This window comes from Mytilus trossulus, chromosome 1 (genome assembly GCF_036588685.1).
Source record: "Mytilus trossulus isolate FHL-02 chromosome 1, PNRI_Mtr1.1.1.hap1, whole genome shotgun sequence".
NCBI classification, from domain to species: Eukaryota; Metazoa; Mollusca; class Bivalvia; order Mytilida; family Mytilidae; genus Mytilus; species Mytilus trossulus.
Window position 1 is genome coordinate 72,644,974 of NC_086373.1, and position 20,601 is coordinate 72,665,574.

Sequence of the window (20,601 nt, forward strand, 5' to 3'; positions counted from 1 at the left end):
GTAGCAATACACTAACCAAAACATGATTTAGAGTTATTCAACACAAAATCAAACGTTGACAGATTCCCATTTTATTTAGAAAGGAATATTTTTTTTAACAATACACTATCCAAAACATAATTAGGATTTATTCAACACAATAAAAAAATGCTGTCTAACTTTATTTTGAGACAACGAAAACAATTATACTTATAAGAATAGAACTGGCCAAATCTTGATTACAAGTTATTAAACCAAAACCAATTAAAATTGGGCGCGAACATGTAGGGTGCGAACGAACTATGGGTGCGAACATGTGGGGTGCGAAAGTGAAAGGGGGCGAACATGAAAGGGTGCGAACATGAATGGGCGCGAACGGACCCGGATTCAAAAATACTCAATAGACCACTTTCGAGTTCATCCGTCACCGGAAAAAACTCGTCAATTATACGCGCCTTTATCATCGTCATTTGTGCGTTTAGGGGCGTCGTCACTTCCTTCCAATGTTGAGCGAGTGGTTGGAAAACTATAATTCTATATTGTACGAATTATTCGGCAAATTGAATTCTCAAAATTGACAATCAACACTGCTGTCATTAGGGAAATGTCAGTAAGTACCTACAGAGCAACCATTATTTCTAGTTTATCCTGCACAAAGACGATCACTAAGACGCTTGAAGAACGTAAATAGTGCAGGGATACAGGCGAGCCCCTCTATCTGGTAAATGACGTCATAAAGGCGTGTATAATTGACGAGTTTTTGCCGGTGACGGATGAACTCGAAAGTGGTCTATTCAAGGACCTGAATATTACCAATAATTGAAGAGTTCTAGGTCGACGGGCTCAAACAGAAAGATGTGAAAGCAGAGAAACTGTATCTTATAATCGGCACGACTTTTATTTGATGATAATACCAATACTAAAATAAGGCTTACGCATAGTTATATACTTTAATTCAGTCACGGACCCGCGATATCACGGGTGTGTTCTAGTTGTGTATAATAAAAACATAGAACTATGTCAACAATATTGAAAGAAAAACGAAATAGAAAATTTCGTGTTTACCGATCATCGAATCCAGACGCAATATAAAAAGGGCCATATAGAATAAAATATCGGATATTATTGTATAGCAATATAATATTTCCCACAGAACGTAACCAAAAGTTAGCGTGCAATAACCCTATATTATCGTGCGTATAGTCACGGTGCAAAGTAAAACAAGCGTTTTGAAAAGCTACTATATTTGAATCTCGCATCGGTTTCCTATCACGTGACCAGAGCGAGATTAACTCCATGCCGATGGCCGAGAGAAAAAGAAGGAAAACAACTGAATTTATTTTGTCGTACGATCATATTTCATTTCCTTATTCACATTTTCTAGTTTGTTCAGCCACTCCCATTGGTGTTGCAGTATGTCACACATACAAAATTATAGAAAAATCTGACATGAATCAATATAAAACATGTACTTCTTGTGAAAACGAAAGAATAATTTTTGACATTTCGCGGAAAAATGTAATAACACTACATCATTTTAGGGAAGCAGTTCCGTTTCAATGAAGACTAAGGAATTTTTGTTGTATTGCAACATTCAGAGAATAGACATAAGTTTGACTTTAGGTTCATAAGTAATTTTTGACAAGGAGAACTGCAAATTTATGCAACCCCTTCAATGTTTTATATAGTCATAGACTAATATATTTGTCATTACTTTGTGTACTTTGTTTCCTTTTTTTGTAACCCAAGGATGTTTTAATACCATGTCAAGTCCCGTATGTGTTTGTTATACATGTTTTTCTGCTTTGTATCTTATCTGATGAGTTAATATAAAAAAGAAGATGTGGTATGATTGTCAATGAGACAACTATCCACAAAAGACCAAAACGACACAGACATTAACAACTACAGGTCACCTTACGGCCTTCATCAATGAGCAAAGCCCATACCACATAGTCAGCTATAAAATGCCCTGATAAAATTTGTAAAACAGTTCAAAGGAGAAAACCTTTTTAACTGATTTTTATATTGAATATGCAAAGTATACCAATATCCAGAAAACTCACCAAAAAACTAATAAAAAACTCCAGAAATCTTATAGAGATTCCCCAAAATCTCTATTTTACATAGTGTACATGTAATACAGCTCATTATAACAGTCTGCAACGTTAAGCCGTAGCCCGAAGCCTGTGTCAAGTTTAAATAAGCTCAGACTAGTTTACGTACACTGCCAATAGTCCGACTGGTCTAGTGCATATCTGTGTGCACTTTTTTAATCGTTACCCCTAACTTAACAGCAGAATGTCACTCAACACCATCGATATCAATAAACTGATAATGTTTTCCTTGCTAAAATACTGTAAACCAGTTTTGACAGTCTCCTTAAAAACCGATCAAAACCGGTTGTTCCAATTAAAAAAAAGCACACAGACGGTCAGTACCACATGTTTTCAAAATGTCAAATTTTGGTAATTATTGATTGATTTAAGTTGCATAGACTAAATAAAATATAATCATAACAATTTTATTTTTTTAAATGAAAATTTTTGCGTCAGAAGACACTAATTTGAAATTACCTGCTTGACATCTTGTGTATTTTAGTCGACTGGTTATTAGGACGACTTCAGTGACTGGTTACCATTAATTTTATGAAGAAGTGGTATCAGTTTTGTTTTCATTTCGAAAGTGTACACATAATTTTTGGTCACGAACATCGTTACAATGTACATGGCTTCACTGTTGAGGTGGTTGGATAATGCGAGACCTGGAAAAGCACCAAAAACGGACGGTCAACCCTGACTCCTGTACTAGAATCTAGTTATGTTCTGTAGCTACTGTAAGGAGCAGGGAAAAGGAGGCAAATTTGTAATTGAACAGGAGTTGTTCAGCAAATTGAAAAAAAATAATGCAGAATAAAATTTGATCGATATTAGCCTTCTTCTTTTCTTGGTCTCCATCAGAAAGGATGATCTTTTTAAGGCCAATTAACATTAATTGCTAGATTTTCATCCCAGCAACCCTTCTGAAATCATCCTGCCCCGATTTTTTTTATCAACAAAAATATGATTTCCGGATTTTGTTCATGTCCGTAGTCAAGAACCATCAATATATTTGTTTAATTCAAAATTTCCTGTTTCAAAATTTCGTTTTTGTATTTCTTCCAGTAATCTAACGAAAATGATTAGGTCGACATATTCTGCTGCTCTATGATGACAAGATCATATATAGAGAATAGAGATTGAGAATGAGATTGGCATGAAATATTCGAGTAAAACGCCTTGTCCTTGAACGCAAATTGCGTTAGTCACAATTAAGTGAATCGAAAATCTTGTTTTTTTCTTTATACATATAATGTCTTTGTCAGGAAATTTGGACTGTGAATGATATCCAAAGTGGAAGAATCGTAGAATAAATTGGTACAAAAAACATGACTGGATTAAAGAAATTGACACAAGCACGAACTTGTTTGATTTATGACCGTATATAGAGAGAAAAAAGTCGACAAACACGCATTTTAATTATGACAAGCCATTATATTTAACCATGGCCAGTGGCGTAGCTAGGCGGAAGCTCGGAAGCCAAGGCAGAATTGTAAATGCCTGTGGCCAATGCCCCCGCTGAATCAACGCAGTTTCATTGTCATGGGCCGGATTAAAACAGCTGCGTTCTACGATGACACACGAACAACTTTCGGGGGCTATGTATCCTAAAGTAACTGACTGTTTTGCAACCAATAATGACAGGAGTCTTGCTTTTTTGTTAAAAGTCACTGGTGAAAAAGATTGACTCTGACTCTTTTAATTATTCATATCCACACATAAGGTTTCGACTGGCTGTATCTACTTATAGTGAAATATTCCTCAAACAATTACCCTACTACCATGACTACAGTGTTTATATTTTTAAAATAAAACAAGACATTTTTTTTAGTTCATTCACTGACAAACATGGCAGGAAATTTAGAATCATATATAATGTTGTATCATAAATATTGCTCAGCTTTTGCACGATGTTTGCTCAATACAACCAAAGTCAAGGATGAGCCATCACCTTCGTTTTTTTTCATTCAGTTGACCTCATAGGTTGTATTCCGCTGCCCATCAATATAAAAAAAAGTAAGATTTGGTAATGATTGCCAATGAAACAACTCTTTAAAAGAGACAAAAAAAAACACAGAAATTCACAACTATAGATCACCGTACGGACATCGACAATGAGTAAAACCCATAACCACATAACGAAAAAGGGCTCCCAAATGCCAAATGTAAAATAAATTAAACGGGGAAAACTAACGGCCTGAATTATGTACAAAATAATGAAAGAAAAACTAATATGATAAACAGCAACAAACGGCAACCATTACACTGAATTACATGCTCCTGACTTGGGACAGGCACATATCGAATGTGGCGGGGCTAAACTAATTTGAAGGCACCGCCATGCCCTAACCTAGGTACCCACTAATAAGTCTATATTGAATTGAATATATTGTTTACATCTCATCTCCAAACAATTTATAATGGTGTGGTTTGTGTCGAGCCTGCAAAAAAAGTCGCAAAATCGAGAAATAGCAATCCTACATTCCATTGTCGTCGGCGGCGGCGGTCACAAATATTCAAATTGTGGTTAAAGTTTTTAAAATTTCAATAACTTTCTTAAACTATCGTGGATTTAAAATTTCTACCAAACTTGGACAGAAGCTTGATTATGATCAAAAGCTGGTATATATCTAGAAGGAAATTTTGTAAAAATATAAATCCTGTTTTTCCGTATATTACTTATATATGGATTTAGTTTTTTTCCATCATCATGACATCCAGTCTACAGTTAAAGTTCTTAAAACATTTATAAGATTCTAAAAGTTGGCGTGAGTCTGACACTGGGTTCCGTGACACCCTTAAGAATTGTTATTATACTGGTCTTAGTAAATATAACTTTTTTACCCCTCTGGAAGTGGTTTTTACAGTTTCTTTGAGGAACAATATATATTTTTCGCAAAATTATCTGACTTTTATCAAACAGAAATGCTTTTGACTACACTGTAACATTCAATATTTTCAGTTAATATTTGTGGGTCTAAAACCCTAAAATCCAGGAGCTTCCGGGGGGCTTTGCCCCCTGGTCCCCCCAGACCCCCTGCCGATTTGGGCTTCACCTTCATGAATTGTCTACCTACGCCACTGATGGCTGTTGGTTTTGTTGACAAATAGCAAACACCCTCTGTAACTGTCCCAATACCCTCAATTAAGTCATTAAACACCAGCTACTTTTTGTTTAAGTTCATGTCTCATACATAAATACTTGATGTACCAATACATTTTTTTATTTAATGGGGACTACAAACCATTGCTTAGAAAGCAAAATAAATTTGGTGTAGGTATAGTCTAACTGAAGAGAGCATTATTCTTCTTTTTGAAGTGTTCTATAAATAGGTTTCTAATGCGGCAATTATATGTATAACAGTGGTTGCCAATAAGGGATTTTTATTTAAGAGTTTAAAAACTAGTGTAGGATTCCTTATACAGCATGTATATATACATTATACAAGCATGTTTTCCACTAGCATTTACTCTGCGGTATGAAGAACTTGTGACAAGGGTTTCATATGAAATAAAATCCTCCCACCCGCCCCATTTTTTTTCAAAAATTTGGATGAAAATCTACTAATTAATTTTAGTTGGCCTAACTTTCAAAAGTCAAATTTGAATTAGAAATTTATTTAAACAAAATGTGATGGCAAGGGGTTTATATCTACAATGTACATGTATACATTTAATTTACATGAACATGTATGTCTTAAATTCTAGGAAAAAAGTCTTAAACAGTCTTGTCAACAGTTTTGAAAAGGTTTTTATTGAAGAAATATCACATGGAGAAAAAACTCTACATTTTTGACAAGTTATATACACCATGTACACTTCCAGATACAAAAATGTAACCCTTATAATGCAGGATTTTACATTTAATATTCCAAAATTTTCAGGGGGCATGCCCCCAAACACAGATTTTAATCAGTCCAGTACATATAATTTCGGGCTAGTATTTTTTTTTTAGTGCTTCAAATAGTTTTTGGCCCAGACTGTTTTAATACATTTTGTAATATTATACTCCATGTTAACTGCATACTTATCTCTTAGATTCTTATAACAGTTTTATACTATTCGTATTTTCAAAACATCACATTGTGTTACAAGGACTTTAGAGCTACGGTTAGATAGCTAACCCCACATATATTTTTTTTTTCATCCTCTTATCAGTTATGTTCTTGTTGCTTTGACTACACTGAAACCACACAACAGAATTTCAGGAAACTTGGTTGATTAAAAGAACATAGATATAGGAAGATGTGGTGTGAGTGCTGAAGAGACAACTCTCCATCCATATAACAATTTATAAAAGTAAACCATTATAGGTCAATGTATGGCCTTCAACATGGAGCCTTGGCTCACACTGAACAAGAAGCTATAATTAATAAAGGGCCCAAAAATTACTAGTGTAAGACCATTCATACAGGAAAACCAACGGTCTAATTCACTTTACTTGTGTTCATATGTCATGTATGTCTTGTGACAGAGTTATGCCATTTCAATTGATATTTTATAATGTGTCTTTCTATGTTCAATGTGAAGTTACACTATTGTTTCAGACAGGGGTGAAGGTTTGGTACCATTAAAATGTTTAAACCAGGTGCAATTGTTTGCACCTGTCATAAATCTGATGTTCAGTAGTTGTTGTTGATGTGTTTCACAAGTGTTTCTTGTTTGTTATATTGATAAGACCTTTGGTTTTTCCGTTTTAGCTGACCCCACCAGGCACCATGCATACATTTTTAATTAGACATTTCTTTTAAATGTCCAAGCAATAGAACCAACACCCATCAAATTATAATAAAAATATCTGACTCACCTTACTTGTACATTTGAACAACCAGACGAGTAACTATTTTTGCCTGGGTTGCATGTGGACAAGAAAAAATATATACTATCTGATCAGTAATTGGCAAAGTTCAATTCAAAGTTGAAACGAAAAGAAAGTATTATTTTCAAATCTTATAAAAGATGATTATTATGTTTTATAATATGTTATAATGATACCCTATAATATTTTGTCTTTAATTTCTAATTAACAGGTTGTAGTTGAATGATGGCAGAGGCCAGGAAGATAAAAACAGATGACCTGCCACCAGTATCAGGAGGATTTGACCTTGGAGGTCAAGCAGCTCCAATGTACAGTACTTGGACACAGTTTAGTGGAATGCCTATACATAATCAAAATGTTAATGAGCAAGCTGGAATGTTCAACTGGGATGCCTTCACCCCTCCAAGTAGTCCATCAACATATGATCAAGCAATAGACAGCACACAGATAAACAAAGATCTATTAGCCAACATTCAAAATTTACTGTCTGTCAATCCCACAACAGCATCTTTTGAACATGATTTACGTGCAACAGATCCATCACCACACAGAAACTTAAGCATGTCTGATGCAAGCAGTGATGGAAGAGACATTTATGCAGATGCATATAATAATTGGAATTCATTTTCACAAAGTTATGACCCCTTTGGATCCCCTACAGTCATTTCTAAATCTAATGGTGATGTATCTAGTACCTTTAGTTCAGGAGACCAACAGTCTAGTAACAAAATGACTTATTCAGACGTTGCAAAAACATTAAAAGGAAAACCTATGCAAGCACCAAAGGACAAGGAAGAGACAGATTCCTCTAAAAAGAAAACTTCCTCACCATTTCTATCTGCAAAGCCATTCAAGCCTATCAGAAAGCCATATTATACCAGACAAGGGTCAAAAGGCCTTATAAATAATAAACATTCAGATGATATGGCATCCAATGTCACACCAGATTCTAAGTATGGTCTTGACCAGTTTGAGGAGTTTGCTGTGAGTCAGGACCAACGTAGTGATAGTACAGAAAGTATCCCACGTGTTTTGAGTAGAAAGGGGAGCACAAGTAGTGTTAGTAGTGGAACAAGTGGAATCGAAGAGATACATTTGACCAAACCTGCCCCACAGAGTTATTCAACAAAATCAGACACAACTGATGACTTCAAACTGCCTACTAGACCAGCAGAAACACTACACCCTAACAAACCTTTTTTTGATGCAAGAAGGATATTTCAATCAAAGACATCCAAAAAATCCACATCAGGCAAGCCTTCTCATGACAATGCAACCGTTCTTAATAATGGAAAAGTAGGAAGCAAAGCGTCATCATCAGCTCACAAAAAATCAACAGACAATATTTATATTAACAATGATCTAAGTGATTCTTACAAAAGAAACAGTGCTCAAAATAGAGATGGTGAAAGTAGGAAACATGATAACTATGTACAGAATGGGAAAATTGATAAGAAGTCCAAATCAGACGAAAGCAGTAAAGACAACAAAGGGCATTTGCCTTTACAATCTCCATTTGATCAAGAATATATAGGTAATTATTTAGATAAATAAATGTATGAAATCAAACATTTATTATACATGTTATTGTATTTTGTAAAATGTACATGCATGCATGTGTGTACATGATATAGGAGAACATCATTCTTAGCACGTTTTTTGTCAATGCTCGTAATTTTCGCCATTTAGGAAACAATTTTTCAAATGACAAAAGCATTTCTGATCAATTTGATACTTGCATTTGTAAAATAAAGAAAAATATTTGTAAAGAGTTCTGCTTAAATTCTGTTATTTTGAATGTGAAACTTTTTATATAGAAAAGTCAATGGGGGCCGTTGGATTGTGTTCACTTCTATTGAAAATAAAGTGACTATAGCCCTCAATAAGCTAGCTTAAAACCCTTCATACATCTGAAATTAATAGCCAACTGCAATCAAACTTTGCAAAGGACTGGATTAGAAAAAAATATAGAGCAGGTGGAACTCCACATTTGACACTGTTATTATTTCTTTTCAGATGAATGGATCAACTTTCTGTTTGAGAAGTCCAAAGCGTTTGTGTCTTTCATATGGTCAGGCTTTATAACAGTGGTGTTACTTCTATTTGGAATAATAGCATACCTGTAAGTACTTTTGTATTTTGACATGAATATATATTATAATACCTGCACATGTTTTTATTGTTAATCCGTATTTATATTGAGAGATTTAGTATAACTGTAAGTACTTTTGTAACATGTATTTGGACTTTCAGCAAACCTCTAGTTTACATCTACATTTTACTTCTATTGAAATCCGAAACATACATGAAAGTTCAACTATTTGGGCTCTACCTGTAAGTATTTAGACTCATATACTGGTAGCCTTCTGATAGGCACTTATAAGTATATGTGGCTTAAAGCATACCTTTAGTTACCATGATAACTGTTAGGTTTTGTAGCATAACTGTGTTAGTACTTCTATTTGAGCTAACTGTATACCTATACATTGTATATTAAAGTAATAGATATATGGACTTATGGTTTAAACAAAGTCTTGTCATATGAATGAAGATCATTCTAAAGCTGTCATAAATTGTCCTAGCAATGTGCTTGCTATCATCTGTTTATACCACAAAACTATTTAGATCAATTCCTTATATTAGAAAATTTGTTTAATTTAAACCTACATATTTTTTTTCAATTTGCAGAGTCAGTAATATAGTACTTTATGTGATATGGACTTGGGGGAAAGTGTCACATTTTGTTAAGACAAGAATACTGAACAAATATTTCAAACGGTTTTTTAAACAATCTGAATTGGAAAGGAGAAAACTTGGAGTAGATGAAAATATAGCTTTACCCTCAACAGGTAAGATTTCTCCCTCTAGTTAAATTGTTGCAGTCGGACAAAGGTAGATTGTTTGCGTAATGTTCAATGGGAAGGCCTAGTCAGTGAATGTTCAGTAAAAAATCTGAATGACTATTTTTGTTGATGGACTTTTTACTTTGCAAGTACAGAGTATTGAAATTTGACATTCAACAGTACTAAAATGCACAATAGACTAGCATGTTAAAAAAAAAAATAACAAAAATTATTGAAATTAGGAAAGAGTCATAGAGGCAATGGTTCTGACAACCCAATCAAAGAGCAGAAAATAGTCGAATGTTAACAACACAGCGAAAAAATCCCACAAATGGAGGCGTGATTCACCTGGACCATAAACAAAATGTGTACAAATTAAATAACAAAAATTATGTCACACTAAACTCCACAACATATATATGACCTAAAATTAAAAAAAAAAAAGCATACAAGACTATCAAGGCCAGAGGCTCCTGACTTGAGACAGGCCCACACATGCGGTGGGGTTAAACAGGTTTATTTTAGATCTCAACCCTCACAGGTATACTATTTTGATTCATGAAATATGAAACATTATATGTTTGCCTTTACTGTAAAAATGTTGTTAGTTTTTGTTCAAGGTAAAATCTGAATGTTTGACCTGAAGCTATATTATAAGTTTTACATAAATATTCAGGTTCAGAGGCCATGCAGAGACTTCTAGCTTGTAAAGGAAAAGACCCTTACAGGTGAGTTAATTGATTTACCTTAGACACCATTTACGAGTATGGTCTTCAGGACACTATGATAGTCTGTCAGAAGGGGACAATAAAAGACATCCTTGTAAGATTTAAAAAAAAAGAGCAGGCTAATGCTGCTACAAGGCAGTACTCACACCTGCAAAGTGGAAAGGGATTAATATATGTTGTTTCCCAATCCACTACCAATGAATATGTTTAAACTAAAATCATGCATCTAAAATAAGTGATTTAGAAAATTTTTTTTGTTGTCAAATTGACTATATTTTCCATACAAGACAGCCAGTCATTAGAAAGACTGACAAATTCTCTGATAACATGTTTTATTCCAGATATATTGATCATAGAATTTGGTGAATGAAAATATTTGCCAATCACCTTTATAATCAATTAAATTTAAGAAGATAGTTCAGAATTTATTTACAAGTGGACAAAAAGGAAATTTTTGAAAAGGGAATCAGTTGTGTAAATATATAATGTAAATTCTGTTTCAACATATTAACTTTGGAAATATTTTGCATCATAATTAGCATAATAACCATCTGTTCGTTTTACCAATATTAATTTTGTTGTTTTCAGTATTTTAGGCTTACAGTTTGATTGTTGTGATGATGATATCAGGAAATATTACAGAAAACAAGCTATTTTGGTACATCCTGATAAAGTAAGTCACAATAAAACTATACCAAACAAAATCCTGGAACACAAGAGCATTCACAAAATTATTATTTGTCTGTATGCAGATATTTGACGTATTATTTTCACCCTTTTTGAGTGCCTGAATATGTATACTATTAAAGGATAATTTTTTTCCCAATGAAAGACATGGATATATTGTTTGAATCTTCAACTATTATGACCTTGATAATGAAATATTGACCTTCATGTCATTAGGAGTTGTCTTCTCCCATGTTTAATTAATAATGTCAGGAAATCAAGATGGGTATTCACTGATACCTAGATATACGCATTTCATCTTTAATTATATAAAAATTGGGAGATTTGGTATGATTGCTAATGAGACAACCATCTGTCACTGAATGACCCTCAACAATGAGCAATCTTCCTACCCTCTGTAGGCTATATAGGTTCTGGCTAGACAGTGAGTAAAGGCCTGATTTCTAACTCTTTTACTGATCAAAATGTTTTAACATTTGAGGTTTTTCATCAGGTACTGTGTACTGAAATAATTTCATTTTTTAGTGGTAATCTGTATGTTTAAGTCAAATGATCATCTTTTTATGCTTCAATTCTGATGTCAAACATCAACAACATAAGTTCAGTTGAGTAATTTTTTTTTTTTAAATCTTGCAAGAATCTGTCTTTTAAAATGTTATCAAATATATTAATTTGCATACGGTTACAGATGGAATTTTTACTGTAATGTTTAATTGTTGAAATAAAAAAATGACACTACTTTTTATACGACCGCAAAATTTGATATTTTTTCGTCATATATTGCTATCACGTCGTTGTCGTCATCGTCGTCCGAATACTTTTAGTTTTTGCACTCTAACTTTAGTAAAAGTGAATAGAAATCTATGAAATTTTAACACAAGGTTTATGACCACAAAAGGAAGGTTGGGATTGATTTTGGGAGTTTTGGTCCAATCATTTTAGGAATTAGGGGCCAAATAAGCATTTTCTTGTTTTTCGCACAGTAACTTTAGTTTAAGTGAATAGAAATCTATGAAATTTTGACACAAGGTTTATGACCACAAAAGGAAGGTTGGGATTGATTTCGGGAGTTTTGGTTCAAACAGATTAGGAATTAGGGGCCAAAAAGGGGTCTAAATAAGCATTTTTCTTGGTTTTTGCACCATAACTTTAGTATAAGTAAATAGAAATCTATGAAATTTAAACACCAGGTTTATGACCATAAAAGAAAGGTTTGTATTGATTTTGGGAGTTTTGGTCCAAACAGTTTACAAAAAAGGGGCACAAAGGGTCCAAAATTAAACTTTGTTTGATTTCATCAAAAATTGAAAAATTGGGGTTCTTTGATATGCCGAATCTAACTGTGTATGTAGATTTTATATTTTTGGTCCCGTTTACAAATTGGTCTACATTAAGGTCCAAATGGTCCAAAATCAAACTTAGTTTGATTTTGACAAAAATTGAATCATTGGGGTTCTTTGATATGCTGAATCTAAAAATGTACTTAAATTTTTGATTATTGGCCCAGTTTTCAAGTTGGTCCAAATTGGGATCTAAAATTATTATATTAAGTATTGTGCAATAGCAAGAAATTTTCAATTGCACAGTACTCAGCAATAACAAGAAATCTTCAATTGCACAGTATTGTGCAATAGCAAGAAATTTTCAATTGCACAGTATTGCACAATTTTCCTTATTTGAAATTTCATAAATAAAAAGAAAATTTCTTCAAACATTTTTTTGAGAGGATTAATATTCAACAGCATAGTGAATTGCTCAAAGGCAAAACCAAAAAATTAAGTTCATTAGACCACATTCATTCTGTGTCAGAAACCTACAAATTGTATGCTGTGTCAACTATTTAATCACAATCCAAGTTTAGAGCTGAATCCAGCTTGAATGTTCTTGAATGTTGTGTCCATACTTGCCCCAAACGTTCAGGGTTCAACCTGTGCGGTCGTATAAAGCTGCGCCCTGCGGAGCATCTGGTTATATTCTTAAATCAAATTTATTTCAGAACAAGCAGCCTGGTGCAGAAGAAGCTTTTAAGATATTAGGACGGGCTTTCAAATTGATAGGATCTACTGTAAGTTACTAAACATTATAGTATTCTTACAAAAAAAAAATTAATCAAATTAATGATACAAATGAACTATGCTACATATTATTGTATGGATAATGTTGTTGCAATCACCTTTGATGGTTTCAAAAATTCTTAAATGTCACTTTTATTAACAATGATGAATATCATTTATAATTTTGTAGAATATGTAAATGATTCTTTTCTTCCATAATGTTATGGATAATCTGGTGATGATCTTTGTAACTGTGACTTGACTGTAAGTGTTTCACTCTACCTATTGCAGTGCATTTATAAAATTTTGAATGAGTTGCAGTTTGCCTTATCAAACCAAACTTCAACTGGTCTTAAATTTTAACCAACTGCTGTAGCACAAATCTAAAGTAAAGCATTTTTATAATGAAAAACAAGCACACAACCCCAGATATATTTTAGTATAATTTTGGTGTAATCTACATTGCCTATGAAAAAGAACAGTAGACATAAAGATGTTGAAAATTTTAATTTCAGTAAAACAAAAATAAGATGATTTTATTTTTTTGTAGGATCTGAGAATAAAGTATGACACAGAATTCAGACAGGCAGATGAAGCTGAAGCTGCTATGGTAAGTGACTACATCAATAAGTTAAAGTGATGAATAGCTTATTTATACACCTTATCTCTATTTGTCTGCCATTGCTGGACATCACAAAGGTTCCGTAAAATTTTGCTACTAAATACATAATTTCTTTTCACCGCAATTGAAAAATGATTGTTGTATGACATCAATAGTCAAAGCAGAACAGATTCTCTGGTCAACTGGCGTAGATTTCCAAATAGTGATAAGGTGTATTGTAATGAACAAGGTATTTTGTGCAGATAAGTAAATATTATTGCTGTTAACGTCATTATTTTATCACTTCCATAAAACAGTTTTGGATGATGCTTTTTTAAAAATATCAAATATTTAGTTTCGTATGGATAATCAAAAGTAGTTGAAAAATTATTTATGTATGTATAAGTCATAGCAACTAATAAATAGAGTAAATTTTCAAATACATGATTAGTAAATTTTTCAACATCTTACAACTAATTGATTATAGTTTGAAAAACTTTTGACTATAACAGTTATTTTCAGAAAAATTTGTATGATATATTGTCCTAACATGTGACTTTAACATTTGATTATAATCAGAATCATTTATGTTTTCAGAAGGAATTTAATGATCTGTTGACCAAACTGCAAGACAAAATGCAAGAGGTAAGAATGGTTCATTACCTATGTTATTTCAAACATTTCATTACAAATGAACTGTATGTTATTCAGATTTATCATTGCCCATCTTTACTGTTATGACTGCTAATAAAGGTTCAAGAGAGTTGATTTTCAAGGGATCATTTAAAGACAGTCTTTGTTGACCCCAATAGTCACCAGGATCAAGAAATCTAAATAATGAAGGGTATTTAACTGTGCTAATATATTTACCTTTACAAGTAGAAAGTTTTCATTTTAGGCTGCCAATATGATGCGTTGTGATAATTGTGGAGGAAAACATAGGAGAGTTTTTATAGACCGACCATGGTATAGTTCCAGATTTTGTAAAAGGTGTAATGTTAGACATTCTGCCAAAGAGGTAAGATCTATTTTGATATCACTATTATTCAAAGTTGTCAAATATCTGAAAATTCAAGAAATAAATAAAGAATTTGCAAAAAACATTTGGTCTGAAGTTTTATATTTTAGAATGTGCTTGTGGCAATTATTTCCTGCATATTCAAGACTAGAAACTTTTTACAATCAAAACAATAGTGAGGTTTTACAAGGTATGACTACTGGTTTAACGGCCTGGAAATTTGGACTGCTACTTAAAAAAATCATTTTAGATGGGGGTAAAAATTTTGCTTTGTAACAGACCAGCTTCAGACTCCTCAAAGATTTGCTGCAATGGTTCTTTAATGTGCAGAAAGCTTGTCACTATTTGTACAAGCTACTTGATAGGTTTCATCTGACCTTGATCTCAATTACATGGCTCAGTAGACACTGATAAGGCATATTAACAAAAGCAAATTAAACTGCTTTACAAAAATGCTGCCTCTCAAAATTGTGGACCCTGACAATAAAAGATATAGCAGTAAGAGGATAGCAAAAGAAATGTGACAACCTTTGCTGAATTTAATGATTTGTTTTCAATTGTTATCATGTCAATAATGAAGAAGCATGTTTTATTTTCACAGGGTGATGTTTGGGCTGAGACAACAATGTTTGGTTTCCTATGGCATTACTATGCATGTATGGAAGGAAAAATATATGATATAACTGAATGGGTAGCCTGTAAGGTAATTATTTGTTGAACTTAAGATAATCAGGTTCTTAGGTTGTGTAATTTATTGAAAAGATAAGTTACCAATGACTTGGCACTAATTCTGGTAAAACTTAGAACTAATTGTATTTGTTTTGCAAATTCATATGTTTATTTTGTAGGAACTTATATGTAGACAGCCAATAATGAGAACTCATTAAAATTTTGTCAACATGATAATGTCCAAAAATGTAAAAACACTTAATTGTTTTATTTGATTTCCTTGTAGAAAGATTTCTTTAAACATATGCAGGCTAGTGCCCACCATGTGTTCTATAGAATAGCCACGGAAGGAAACAGGGGAGGTGCACAGCAAGGCAGGGCTGGGTATGTATCATATAGATATAAAAATATGTGGTATGAGTGCCAATGAGACAACTCTTCATCCAAGTCACAATTTGTAAAAGTAAACCATAATTTTTCAAAGAACAGTCTTCAACACAGGATCTTGGCTCACACCAAACAGCAAACCAAAAAGGGCCCCAAAAATAACTAGTATAAAACCATTCAACCATTTAAAAAAAAAAAGCATGCATTCAGTTTTGAGCTGAATTTCAAATTATATCTAGATAGATTTGAAAATACTTAGCTATGATTTGAGAATGTATGAGTAGGAAATACATGTACCAATAAACTAAACTTAGGAGATAACTGTATTGTATTTTAAGCTCCGACGGCATCAATTGGGGATTTGATGGTCGCAAATTAAGTTTACTGGCGACGCGTTAGCGGAGACAGTAAACGGGTATTTGCAACCATCAAATCCCCAATTGATGCCGCCGGAGCTTAAGATACAATATTGTTATCTCCATTCTAATGAAACTGACAGAAATCAACGTTAAAACATGTATTAAAAATTTGTCATATGCCGTCTGCGCTTGCGCTAATATCCCATAGCATCAATTGTCAATTGATGCCATGTAAATAAATGACGTTATCCAATCAAAATTAACGTTACAAACGTTGTTGCATTAGAATTTCATATTAATTATTTTGTAATGTATTTACAGTGAAGCAGACTTGGAGGACTTTATCAATAATCTGTTCCAACAAGCAATGCATACAGACGGCAATACACAATGGCAACCCCCACAGCCTTCACAACCAACCCAGCCTTCCTCAGCTCCAGGCAAGAAAACAAGAAGAAGAAAGAAAAAACATTGAAATCAATTGTGTGCCCCATCCATGATCAATATAGTAGAGAAATGTGCCATGTATACCTAATATAGTGGCTTGTTATTGTTTACTAAATTTATATATAGTAATAAGTGATTTGTTGTTAAGATTTTCATTGTTATCAACAGGTATACATTACATTAGAATTCTTCTTTTTGTATTGTTCAATTTTTTATTTTTTGCTCACAACAAATTTGATTTATAATGGAAAGTTACAATTGCTTAAAGTGTCTACTTTATTTTACTCTTTGACAACAAAGTTTAAATCCATATTTTGAATTAAAAACAAATCTTCTCTCAACCTATAAATTTGCTGATGAGAATAGAGACATATATATGATACAAAAATGAAAATTTAGAAAGAAAAATAATGCTTTTAGTGAGTTTTTAAAGTTCAGTATGGAATTGACATCATCTAACTAAATTATAACTATACAATCATGGTTAAATATGATTTTGATTTTATATGAAAATATTGTTGTTAAGTTTGAACGTCTTTTACTCTCAAATAATTTAGGTAAATGCATATCTCAAATTGTTTTAGGGGTATTTAACATTCAGCTTTCAGTCCTGTTTAGATTCAAGAACAGGAGATATTACCTACCTAGAATATCTGTAGTGGTAGGTTAGATCATTAAGATGTGCATTCACAATTAAATAAACATATGAAAGAATTTGGACAAAGTACCTATGATAAAAATGTATGTGTATTGAAGTGGTTTATTTTCATATTTCATTTTCTAGACCTTAGGTAGTTAACTTAAGTACATGTAGATGACAGGTAGTTTTATTTTGCTACACAATGAATTTAATGTCTAGCAAACTACATTTATTTTGTTATTATCGTTATCTGGCTTCCTTCTCTAAAGTTTTTAATAAATTTGTAAAAGATTATACCTGACCGAGACTTAAGAATCTCCATTCATTCCTGTTTAAAATTATAATTTTTAAGACCATCATTGAATTAAAATGCACATTCTGTCATTGGATGTACTCAGAATTGTACACAACCATTACTGTCCAATCGAGAAAAAAAACATGCTGCTATTTCTTGTTGACTATTTTGTATAGACATGGAAGGGATTGCCATCAGCATTTTTCTTTCAGAATCATACTTGATAGCAATAATAATAATGTAATCTTGCCAATAACTGGTTTAGTTTTTGTCTCATTGAAACAGTGTTTAAATTTTTCTATTCCATAATGCCAGAATATTTTTCCATTATTTTTTGTTGTTAGTAGTTATTGTCATTAATTTGAATGAGTTTTAGATAATACACACCACTGAAAATGGCAATAGTTTTATTTCAAGGATTGTTTGATATAGTGTTGACTTTCTGTTATTACCATGCAATAATGTATTGGTACAGTGTTATATATAAAACTTTAAACCTTGCATGGTTTACAACAGGTTTATATGACCATAAACTGTCATTGTGATTATTTCAGGTTCTTTTACTTTTAATGGTAGAATAAACAGCTGCACCATGAGCTCTAGATATACCCATCTTTCTTTTACATACCACCACCTATGATAGATGACATAATTTTGGTATGATGTGAACAATTTGAATTGTATGCTAAATAAGAATTTGACCATGATTTCATGTCACTGTACATAGAAATAAAATACAAGCAGATAATTTATAATCAAGTTGTGGTAGCATCTCCTTTTGATTTGAAACAAAAGCTTTATATGTTTTCTGGTGCAAAATAGTATAATTTTGTTATTAGAGCTAATGAAGCAAAATTTAATTATTTTAAAAATGTGCTCTAAATTGTTGATTGTATAATTTTACTCTGGGATGACAAATTGGAAAATAGTCAAAATTGTAAAAGAGCTTGCCTTCATGAATAGAATGTATAAAGTTTTGCAGTGATCTGTAAAAACAGGTGATCCTGAGACATGCTCATATGGATAATGAGATTCCATAATGTATCACTTGTTTGGCAGGTGTTTTTTACATATTAAACATTGATCACTTATGTATTTTACACCTTTAAATAGTCTAGTTAGCCTTTTTTACTGAAAAGAAAATAGACACATCATAGTGACTACCATTTTGTTAAAAAAAGATTCCAGTGGTGTATTGAAAACCAAAAATATATTGATATTATTTTAGTTTAATAGCTAGTATTTAGCCTAATTAACTATGTTATTTGCTGTAAACTATGATTGTTTCATTACATGCAGTATTGTAAATTCCAATCTACTCTTATATTCAATACTTAGTAAATTATTGTACATCCTTTACACATTCTTAGTTACTCTTAATTAAAAATAGAACAATTTCAAATTTTGAATAGGGCAAGTTGTTTTTCAATGACCAGTTTATATTCATTTCATCAAAATGTTAGTCCACCTCTGATGATTTCTTTTTTACAGAATTGCCAAGTTTGTATTAAGCAGGCACAATGTAATGAAACTTCCAAAAAACTGGCTGTTTTGATAATTACCCAAATAAATAAACTAATTGTACACTCACTCAAGCATAAAAATGTTTGACAGTACATGTATATGATATAAGAATATATTGCTTGGCCCTCAGCAAAATGAACGATTCAACCTCGTTGTAAAAGCACTCTAAAAAGCTGTAATATTTTCATCAATTTGAAACTCTTAATCAAGATCCATATCTAGAAAATTGCTTTTGTTTTTTTAGATTCCTGACATTTTATTATAATTTGATTATATTGATACTAATTATGTTTTTACTGTTGTTACCGTATATATTTCTCACTGATATGTCATGGTAATGGGGCACAACCTGTTAGTGTATATTGACTAGTATATAACTATGTAACACTCACTTGTTAGTGGGTTACTATAAAGCTTTGATGGTGAGGCAGTGGATCAGTATTTGATATGTTTGTTTGCTTTTTGAATGGTTTAAGAGGAGACTCTATTTATTTCATGTTGTTTTCATACATGTCTATGTAAAAGACACATTTGCCAGATAAACAGCATTTTCGCATATCATGTTCTAGGTTAAATAAAATTTTGACAATAAAGTTATGCAAAAAGCAAATGTTCGTTATTTCTGACGAGAAACACAGGTAATGTGCTTCTTATATTAAAACAGTGATTAAGCCAGAAGTACATGTTTTAAATTTGTTTTATTAGCACATTGACACTAGTTACCACATTGTATTGGAATTGTTATCAACCATGGGTATAAATGTGCATTTTCATCAACCCTGTGTCATATATCAATGAACATGATTAATGTTTACGTAGTTGAGTGTCATCTTAGATACTTTATACTATAGGAATTACATTTGGGGTATGTAATGATTATAAGGTGTCATCTGAGTCACCTTGACCTTATTTCCTGATTCATGGGATAATCCTTAGTTTTTTCTCTCACGTGTGATGAAAGTCGCAGATACAAGACAGGAATGACTATGGTGTTAGATTAAACAAAATGTATAAGGCTTTATAGGAGCCTGTAGTTATGTGGTTGTCGTTGGTTTATGTCCTTCATATATTTTTTTGGCAAATTGTTGTGCCCTAAAGTAGCAAAGAGGCATTTAGTTTTACCCTTGTGTGATCTTACGTCCCAAAATTGGTATCCGTTCTTTAACTTGAGTTTGTCACAACCAAATATTATGAAACTTATACACAATGCTTATTACCACAAAACACAGATCAAGTTTGAATTTTGGTGGCTTTTGGAGAGTTATGCCCCTTAATAAATGGAAAAAATGCATTTTATTTAGTTTCAGTGCTGTAACTTACGTTTGCCCCAACAAAACATTATGAAACCTATACACAATACTTATTACCACACAACCAAAATCAAGTACAAATTTCAGTAGGTTCACTTTTATAATTCTTGTGTTATGTTCCTTTATAATGTTGTATGCAAGC

At 32.4% G+C, this 20,601-nt stretch overlaps 1 protein-coding gene across 1 annotated transcript; it reads left to right on the plus strand.

The window, feature by feature from the left end:
• The first annotated feature begins 1,240 nt into the window (after positions 1-1,240).
• On the plus strand, positions 1,241-19,759 carry LOC134684209 (uncharacterized). Its single transcript, XM_063543484.1, has 13 exons — positions 1,241-1,325; positions 7,109-8,431; positions 8,914-9,019; positions 9,586-9,746; positions 10,417-10,468; positions 11,057-11,141; positions 13,152-13,220; positions 13,760-13,819; positions 14,408-14,455; positions 14,709-14,828; positions 15,430-15,531; positions 15,784-15,881; positions 16,565-19,759. Exons 2-13 carry the CDS (start codon positions 7,120-7,122, stop codon positions 16,716-16,718), a joined length of 2,367 nt encoding a protein of 788 aa, XP_063399554.1. The 5' UTR covers positions 1,241-1,325; positions 7,109-7,119; the 3' UTR covers positions 16,719-19,759.
• Positions 19,760-20,601: the final 842 nt, after the last annotated feature.

Excerpts from the sequence above, each read along its gene's own strand:
- LOC134684209 (XM_063543484.1), top strand. The coding sequence starts at position 7,120 with ATGATGGCAGAGGCCAGGAAGATAAAAACAGATGACCTGCCACCAGTA. Across the intron at positions 8,432-8,913 it reads ATTTGATCAAGAATATATAG|ATGAATGGATCAACTTTCTG; the intron begins GTAATTATTTAG and ends ATTTCTTTTCAG. Across the intron at positions 9,747-10,416 it reads TATAGCTTTACCCTCAACAG|GTTCAGAGGCCATGCAGAGA; the intron begins GTAAGATTTCTC and ends ATAAATATTCAG.